The 9,457-nt window shown below is 39.6% G+C and overlaps 1 protein-coding gene across 1 annotated transcript; it reads left to right on the top strand.

Moving 5' to 3' along the window:
- Positions 1–3,194: 3,194 nt before the first annotated feature.
- Positions 3,195–5,211, top strand: LOC129778265 (putative nuclease HARBI1). Its single transcript, XM_055785059.1, has 4 exons — positions 3,195–3,552; positions 3,617–4,049; positions 4,113–4,257; positions 4,319–5,211. The coding sequence occupies exons 1-4, from the start codon at positions 3,440–3,442 to the stop codon at positions 4,576–4,578; spliced, it is 951 nt and encodes a 316-aa protein (XP_055641034.1). The 5' UTR covers positions 3,195–3,439; the 3' UTR covers positions 4,579–5,211.
- Positions 5,212–9,457: the final 4,246 nt, after the last annotated feature.

Here is a 9,457-nt window from a genome sequence, read left to right as displayed (position 1 = left end):
GAACTGTAAATATAAATTAGTACGTAAGTATATTTCTAAGCACAAAACCAATTCTAGTTTTAAGTTCTAATTCACCTCCACGCAGTGTTTGGATTTCGATCAAAAACGAATGATACACAATGTGTTATGCAAGTAACCTCTCACGAACATATAACCAAATATGAGAGCATCATTCAGATACTTGTATGAATGACAGTGATCACTTGTGTTACACTAACGGGTGTTAAATAAAAAATGAGAATTTTTTCAATCACATATAAAAATAATTTTTTTTTTCATCGATTTCAGTATTTTTTATTAATAACATAATGTATTTCCTTAAAAAAAAATGTCAGTGAATGTTTGAGTAAGGGCCGTGGTCTGCTGTTCGACGCAACTTTGTCGCGATGCTCTCACAAGAACGTTGTACGGCACTTACGTCCATTTTCCGGATACAATTACAGATTCTTGTAGTCAGTTGCTTCGTGTCCTTGGCCCTCCAATTGTTTTTATACACTAGGGCACTGAGTGAGCCAAAGAAACCCTCTATTGGGCGGCACTGGGGCAAGTTTGTTGCGTTACGATCTTTCGGCACGAACGGTATCTTTTTCTCCTCAAGATACGCCAGCGTCTTCTTGGCGTAATGGGAAGACGCCTTGTCCGGCCAGAAGACGTACTTCCCATCCGCGTGATGCTCGTTCAGAAACGGCTGCAGGATTTTATCGAGGCACTCTTCTCGCTAGATTTGTTGGTTGATTGCCAGACCGCTCGGCTTAAATCAAGGCTTTGAAATGCCCCGGTCGGAAATGTCGATGTACAACATAACCTTTTTTTCAAACTTGTGCTTGAACTTGTATTTCACTTCAGGCGGTGTGGATGACTTGTCGCTGGAGTAGTAATTATCATTTCCTGGAATATGCGTTTTGGACAGCGGAAAATAGCTTTCGTCGTCCAGAACGAAAGACGTCCCGCGGTATTTTTTGGTCATCCACCGACACTGTGATTTAACCGTCTCAATCTGTGCTCCTCCGTGGAATCGCCTTCTTCCTGCAGGCGATTCCTTCCATCTTGAGGGTCCGATGGATCAATACGTGGAAGCAGCCAAATTTCCGACCGGCGTCACGCAGGCTGGTTGCGTCCTTGTTGTCAAACAGCTTCTTTAACGATGTCTTCCTCTGCTTCGTCATTATCATCACCGGACGACCACTTCCGACCTTCCGCTCTACGTTCAGGGAACCCAGGATACGATATACCATACTGACAGGTACATTTTCTTCCTTAAAATGTGCCACCGTGAACAATGCGTTCGCGGAGCACGTGCTGTTTCGACGCCATCTTTGCTTTGACTAAATTCAAACTAGCAAAACCAAACACTCCTACTGTTTCTAGGGAGCCCAAAGAGCAATTTTCTTGGAGAAAGAAAATTTTACGCTCTTTTTTTGAGTTACTGAAAGGTATTTAAAAAATTCTCATTTTTTATTTAACACCCGTGAGGTGATTAAACCAAGAGATGAACGAACGAGATGTACAGTGGGTTTCGCTCTACTATAGCGAAACCCACTGCACAGACAAGTGCAAAGCAATAAATGATACAAGAAAAATTACGTCATCATATTCGGTCACCATTTGCGGAGAGCAACAAATGGGAAAAGAGTTAAAACGAGAGCGTTTTTGTGTCTCACTGGAGCGGTGTTGCTAGTAAAACTATGTGGTATACATGAATCTATTTATTTGAAGGGATAGCAGCGTTAAAAATTAAATTATAATCTGACTACCCTTCCTTAGCCTCTATCGAGCTAAATAATCATATAGTTTGCAGTCTCTGAGACCTAAAAATCAGGATCTGCTACATTAGCTTTGCGTAGTCCGTATGATCCTGCTGTTTCATGATGTATGGAGAGGTTCGATAGGTATATATTAGAGGCAAGGAAGAAAATAAACATTCTGCACCGAAAGCGTAGGGGAGCCGCGGGTAAGAAATGAAATGAAAGTCATATCCATAATCACATCCAATGCATGATGGAAAGTGAAAGGATGAAGGGATTGAACTCTTATTTATATTGCTATCTCTTTTTGTTCTATTTCAGTTATTGGACGCACAAACACTGGGAGAGAGTGAAATTATTCCTCTCGCGAGCGATAAACCTCTACGCTTCGTATATTATGAACCTCTCCATATCCCTCCCCACTACATGTCCATTATACCCGCACCGATAAAAATGTTGTACTTTCCGGCTTGTTTAATTTCAGTAAAAAAACATGGAAAAACACATTTTTAAAAAACACTAGCTGACACTAACACTAGTTTCGTTTTTCGTTTCTTACTAAGTACTGTTCATGGGTCCAATCGCAGAATTATTCATTGATTGATCTTCTAATTTACCCTTTAAAATTACCTTTTACTATAAAATTCCTAGTATTTCCACCAAAACTCGACCAAAACCACCATAGAATCATTTACTGCATCCTTAAACCTCCTAACCTGCCTAGTTTGGTTCATTTGCTTGATTAATTCGCGAGTAATGCAGAAATTTGTGTTTCATTTGTATGGAGGGGGCAGTGTCTCACTACCGTAAAAATATTTATTGCACCCTATAACCTTCACATACCAAATTTGGTTTCTTTTTTGATTTATTCTCGAGTAATTCAGAAATTTATGCTTCATTTCTATGGCAGACCCGACCAACCATTTCGAGAAACAGTATATGGAACTGTAAGAAACTGCTTTTAAATTTTTGAAAACATGAGTTTCTGAAGTTTTCCTTAACAAGTACGTCTTACCCTCATCTCCCCTATATGATGATTTTGCTTGCGTGGCGGTGTATCATGAAGTGCAAACCGATGTTGAGTTGTCCCGTTCTCTTTTGTGTCGTGATTTGCAGCACATAACAACAAAAGAATGACGCTGGAGGAAATGATTTGTGTATGATCATATTTGAACGAACGAAAGCGATTTTTTCAGTGAATGGATCATTTGGTAAACACTGCCTCCACGATAAACACTTTCTCTGCACTACCGATTTTCCTCTAGAGTGAAATGGCTTCTTTCTTTAAACAATATTCTTTTATCTTCTTCCTCACTCTCGACTCTGTCATTGTGGCGTCTTCTTAGGAATCGATGTGCCCCGACTGTAACATCTGAAGCTCAGTTGCCAATACCAACATCTCCCATCGCGAGCAATCGTTTCTCTTCTTACCAGACTTCCTGGTGCCTATTCTGTATTCCGACGGATTTCTATTTCGTTCGAAAGTGATATTTCGATCGTTTTCGAATTTACCATTCCCTATTCCAATCGTTTTGCTCGTTTCGAACGAAAGTGTTAGAAAATTTCGAATATGCATCGATCTGTCAAAAACCGATAAACAAAAAGAAACACCGTATTAAATAGCGGCGAGTGCGAGTTGAATTTCAGTTAATTTTTGATCCTAAGAGAAATTTGTGAGAAAATTTTCTCGTTCAATGGATTCCGTTTTGTTACCGATTTTGGCGGAGCAAGAAGAAATTGGAATGCCTTGCTACCATCGGCGAAACCACCGAAAATCAACCGACTTCATGAAACTTTCTGATGAAGCGTAAGTATCCGTCTCAAAAATCCCATGTTTGTTTCTCTTATTGATTAATTTTGCCCTTATTCAGATTCATCAAAAGTTTTCGTCTAAGTAAGGAAGCTTTTCGGTACGTTTTAGAGGAAATTGAGAACTGCCTTACCACAAGGAAAGGTGGTCTATCCACGGAGGTGAAACTCGCAGCATGTTTGCGATTCTTTGCTGAAGGAAATTATCAACATGGAGCAGGGCAAGATTATCACATTGCCATAGCACAGCCCACATTTTCCAAGGTGCTGACTGAAATGCTTAACATTCTGGAGCGGACACTGTGTAAGAAATGGATTTCCCTAAATATGACGGAAGACGAACAGCGGCGTGCTAAACTACACTTCTATCAGAAAACATCAATTCCGGGTGTTATTATGTGTTTGGATGGAACCCACGTAAAAATTATTCCACCTAAGCTGAATCGAAATTTGTTTTTTAATCGGAAGGGATTTTATAGTCTCAACGTTCTGATTGTAAGTATTATTAGTATTTGAATTAACAAATCAATGAACAAATACTCTTTTTTATCAACATAGGTTTGTGACGATCAGCAAAGGATTCGTTTCGTTGATCCTACCTTCCAGGGATCTAATCATGACTCTCATATATGGCGTGTAAGCCCTGCAAGAACTCACTTTGAGCAGCTTCACCAAAATGGTGAAGTTAATACTAAGATTCTAGGTAATGTTCAACTACAATATTTTAGTATACTTGTATGTACTGTGTGATAAAATATTTTCAGGTGATGCTGGTTATCCATCGGAACCTTGGTTAGTAACGCCATTCAGAGCAGCGGAGGAAGGGAGTTTGGAGAGCGATTTTAATCGCAGGCATGCCTTGGGTCGTGCTATCGTCGAGCGGACAATCGGTTTACTAAAAAATCGGTTTAGATGCATCCTTGGCGCGAGACAACTTCACTACAATCCTACTAAATGCGCTCAAATTATAAATGTATGCTGTGCACTTCACAATATATGCTTAGAATTTGGTCGTTCTCAGTAGTTATAATATGTTATGCAGCTGTTTACATAATAAACTTTTGTTTAAATTAATATTTATGACTGTTAAATTTCATCTAACTTGTTTGCAAATGCTCAAATAAATAACAACCACCGGAAAAGGAAGTGTCTTCCTTACTTAACTATGGTTTCGGCAGAATTATTTACTCTTATTCCTGCCAACACTTTGAGAACATGTCATTATCGATTTCTCGTAAGCAGGCCAAGTATTCAAATAACCATTATTAATACTTTTTGCGTTGTTTTAACCCCTTGCTGTACGATTTAATTTCCAACAGCACGGCCCAAAACGAGCACTTCGAGTCGTTCCGCTACTCTGCTGAGTGTGGGTATCTAACATGGGTGCCCTATGATGAGCAAATACATGTTGTGTTTAAAATAAAAACGAAGGAGTTATTACTACGTACTAACTCGTTCGTTTTTATTTTAATTATAATATTCAAATTATATTTTATATTTTTAGCTCATTCAATTTTTTTTTTAAATAACGGAAATTTGATAATCTTCAGTTGTCGGTATCCTCATCATATGCCTGAAGCTATGTAATTATTTCACATCGAGAAACAACGAGTGAAGTTCAATGTTGTACGTGAAGGGGTTAAGGAAGTTCCATAAACTATAGGCGAAATTCGTGAATTTTAAAAGAGTTTATATAATTTTGATGCTATTCCAAACAAACTTCAAAGAAAAAAATAAGTAAGATTTTTCTTCCATGGAAAGATATAAAAATACGATTAGAACTTTTTTCATTTTTTTATACTTGAGTTACAATATAAAGATAAAAAATCAGATCACTGATATTTTGAAACATTATTCTAATGTTCTGAAATATACGCAATCTGCGTTTCAAGGATTTGTCGCTATTGATTTCTCCAGCGCGATCTTCTCCATCTCGTGGTTATGTCGTTTTTGTTCACTCAGATGTTCTTTGAGTGTGGCATCCACGGAAAGAATCGCTCGAGCTGATTGGCGCTGATAATGAACCAGATCACTCAAATTCTTATTTGTGTTTTTTAACAGGGATTTCACATTGGTGTGAAATTTGTTTTGTTGCTCGACTTGCAGCTCTAATAGCCTCGTGGTAGAAGGTCTGGATTTTTTCGGCTGAGAGGACTGGAAGTGAATGGTATTATTGATACCGTCACACTCGTCGGAAGTACCATAATATATAAAATTTTCCTGGTCTGCATCTTGAGGTTCACCCGAAGGCGAACCCAACTGTGTTCCATGAGATGAGGTACCCGGGATTCCTTCCACGGTCGCAAGTAACCCAGTTAGTAGAACTGCCTGCTCCTCCAGCTCGGACAAATTGATAATTTTATTGGGTCCTCCACCTGTCGCCCTCTGCTCCCGTTTGTTGTGAGCGAGTTTTCGCTTTAATCCGGACTTATAGTCCGCCCAAACCTACACAGAAAACCAGGGCAAAAATAAGACTATAAACATATGTTTCGGATTCGTTTTAGTATATACCTTTTTCCATCCACTTCCATCGCGAATAGGCGGTCCCAAACTATTGACTTCTGCCGCCAGATCATCCCAGAAGGGTCCGGAATTTCCTCGGGAGAAACCCTTTGCTATGTCCGGCTCTTGCTCCAGAAGCAGCACAATCCGCTCGAACTGATTTTTAGTGGTTGTTTTGTTTTTGTTTTTTTTCCTGTTGAACGTTAAAATTAATTTAAAGAAAAAAATGATTAAAAATTAGCTTACATTTTTGCAGTTCACCGCTCATCCGCTGCGGAAATTATTCACTCCTTCATAAACAAAGTGGGTTTGACGTTTGGTTTGATTCGAATGAAAGATGTTCGAAAACAAAACAGTCCGAACGAAAGGTATTCGAATTTGAAAACACCTCGAACGAAACAGGGAATGGAATTTACCAAGTCGTTCGAAATATTTCGAATCGATTGAAATACAGAATAGACACCCCTGTCTGCGTGCTTTATTTTCGAGAGACGAGTATCGATTTTCTCTTCCTCACAACCCTTCCATGTGCAAGCGATGAGATCGGGCTTTAGCACGCGAGCTTGGGATTGGCTCTTTCTCTTTTCTTTCGTAAAATATTGAGAGGTTTTCTGACTTCCTGTGCGCGCGCGGCTAATTTTCGAGAGACGAGTATTGATTTTCTCCTCCCCACAACCCCTTCATGAGCAAACGATGAAACCGGGCCTTAGCACACGAGCCCGGGTTCGGTTCCTTCTCTTCTCTTTCGTAAAATATTGAGATGTGCTCAAGAATATTTCGTTGCACCTCAACATGAGTGGTGCACATGTGTTGGTGCTCGCGAGACTTTTCCGTGTGCCTGCCTAGTGATCCCCGATTTTTGAAATTAATCGTTCATCAGCTAATCGAATACTTTTCAGCAGTTTGTTATTCGATACGATTAATCGTCCCAAATAATCGATTAATCGATTAATCGTCACACTGCGAGAAATAACTAGTTAGACTAATATTTCTCATTTGCTAGAAAGCCATCTGGAATCAAAAAAAGTGTTCATTCCGCCAGAAAATCAATTATTATCTTCTACGCTCCTCTGAACTCGTAAACGAAGCTCAATTCGCGTTGACTGCATTGAGCTTCATTTGCGTTTTTAGGGGAGCGTCAAAGATAATGATTGAATTTCGGGATAAAACTGCAGCAGCCGTAGGTTTTTTTTCCCTGGGTTTGGATCGATTAATCGACGTAAATTATTCGTTTGCTTCGATTATTGGTTGCGCAGTATTCGTTCGATTAATAATCGGTTTCTGTAGGAAGTATTCGATTAATCGATTAATCGAACGATTATCGGAGATCACTATGCCTGCCTCAAAGTGACATTTGGTGCTGTCGGGGGAAGTTGTGCTTCTGGTGTTAAAATTTTAATCTTCGTAATATGGCACGTAGAACAATTAGTGATGAAGAACTGTTTCACATAAATTTCGCTGCTAAAGTCATCCAATCAATTCATTCATTTGTTGCACACAGCTCGCAATGATTGTGTGAGATATGAGGCTGAATAGGGCAAAGCACATTGTCTCTTCTACGTGCTCAGAAGGCCTAACCAAATGTCGCTTTGAGGCAGGTACACGAGAAAGTGTCGCGAGCACTAATGCACGAGCATCTCCTCGCGTACACAACACATATGCATCGTTCGCATCGAAACGCAACGAGGCATTTCCTGAACACATCACAAAATTTTACGTAAGAGAAGAGAAAGAGCCAATCCCATGCTCGCGTGCTAAAGCCCGGTCTCAACGCTTGCACATGGAAGGGCTGTGAGGAAGAGAAAATCGATACTCGTCTCTCGGAATTTCAGCGCGCACAGGAAGTCTGCTCGCTCGGCTGCCTTCTACTTCTATATGTATCCGTTCAATCCAGTTACAAAAGGTATTGAAATCAAATAAGAACAGTCCGGTAATGATCTTATGTATTATATTCAATAAATATTCCACCGCCACTAACATTAATTTATGCATTTCATTCAACAATATTCTAGTAGGGGAAATGGGGGGAATTTGGACCACCTAAGCAAATCGCCTGATATTTCCAAACCAATACAGTCTAAATAAAAAATGTCACATTGTATACTGAGCTACACTTGTTTTCTCTCAACCAAAAATGTTTAATCATTATATCAAGCTTCAAATAACAAAATCTATATATATATATATAAATCTCGTGTCACGATGTTCGTGGTCGAACTCCTCCGAAACGGCTCGACCGATTTTAATGATATTATACTCAAAAACAAATGCTAGGCATGAGAATAGGTCGTAAACTATATATGATGCCGCTAGGACACCGTTTACTTTATATTTAACACCGTGCTATGCAAAAAAATCTGAATAATTTTGTTTTTGTATTTTTTGCACAAATTTGGCTTGAAAAAATACATATATCCATATATAACCAATACCAATTTTCATCCCTATCTCCTGTTTTCAATCGCAGTGTTTGTATTTTGATATAAAGAATATCAAACCATTGATCCGTCGTTCGTTTTGAAAACAAGACGAATTTATTTACGTTGTTAAATACCAGATGGCACTTCTTCCTCTTCCTCGAACTTTCATCCCACACATACGCAAGTAACTCAATTCGACTAAAGCTAGGCGCATCGCCGGAGACGATACAAACAAGAGAGTGCGCTCCATAGATTCTTATGTGTGTCGTATGATGAATTGACGCAGTCAGAGAGCGAACGGCTGCGACTTCCTATGACACAATCAACAGAATACATACACTAGCGAGACGCTATCATGAGCAACACCGACACAGCCTTTGTTCAAACAAAAGAAACGATGTCTTTAGTTAGCTCCATTACTAAATTACACGTTTTCCGTCCAACATGTTGCTGGACGTATTTGAACGAATCAGAATTACCTGTACGAATCGCAACTTATGTTCAATCGATTTATGCAAATGTGGCAGACTTGCAATGCAATTCCACATTGAGCTATTTCTGTGGAGCGAAAAAGGTAATGAAACCGTTCTAAACACGCTTCTAGAACAAACAAAATAGAAATGATAAAACGACTGTTCGCAACCGTCAGCGCGAATGTTGAGCAAGTGTGAAATGCAATAGATTCCCTATTCCATCCCGATCCTTATCCCCACCCAAATCACGTCTTCCAATTCAGAATGCTCAAATCAAGTCTGGACAGCGCAAGCAATCAGTCGTTTACTTTCGCGTTCCCGTAATCGTGATCGAGTGCCGTAAGCTGTTATTAACCTTACTCGCCCTGGTGTTTTTATTATCACGCGTTTACCGTGGTATTGTGGACATTGTGTTCAACCTCGCAATCAGCGAGTGGAGAAGCCGCAACAAGGCCTGCCAAAGTGGCTGGCTTTCATTTCTCGCCAATTCATCGCCATCGCAAATTGG

This window comes from Toxorhynchites rutilus, chromosome 3 (genome assembly GCF_029784135.1).
Source record: "Toxorhynchites rutilus septentrionalis strain SRP chromosome 3, ASM2978413v1, whole genome shotgun sequence".
NCBI lineage: Eukaryota > Metazoa > Arthropoda > Insecta > Diptera > Culicidae > Toxorhynchites > Toxorhynchites rutilus.
This window is presented reverse-complemented; position numbering and strand designations above follow the sequence as displayed.

What these genes read in the sequence shown, in the direction of transcription:
- LOC129778265 (XM_055785059.1), top strand. Translation starts at nt 3,440, where the DNA reads ATGGATTCCGTTTTGTTACCGATTTTGGCGGAGCAAGAAGAAATTGGA. An exon ending in ATGAAACTTTCTGATGAAGC is followed by an intron (nt 3,553 to 3,616) that starts GTAAGTATCCGT and finishes GCCCTTATTCAG; the next exon opens with ATTCATCAAAAGTTTTCGTC. An exon ending in ATAGTCTCAACGTTCTGATT is followed by an intron (nt 4,050 to 4,112) that starts GTAAGTATTATT and finishes TTATCAACATAG; the next exon opens with GTTTGTGACGATCAGCAAAG.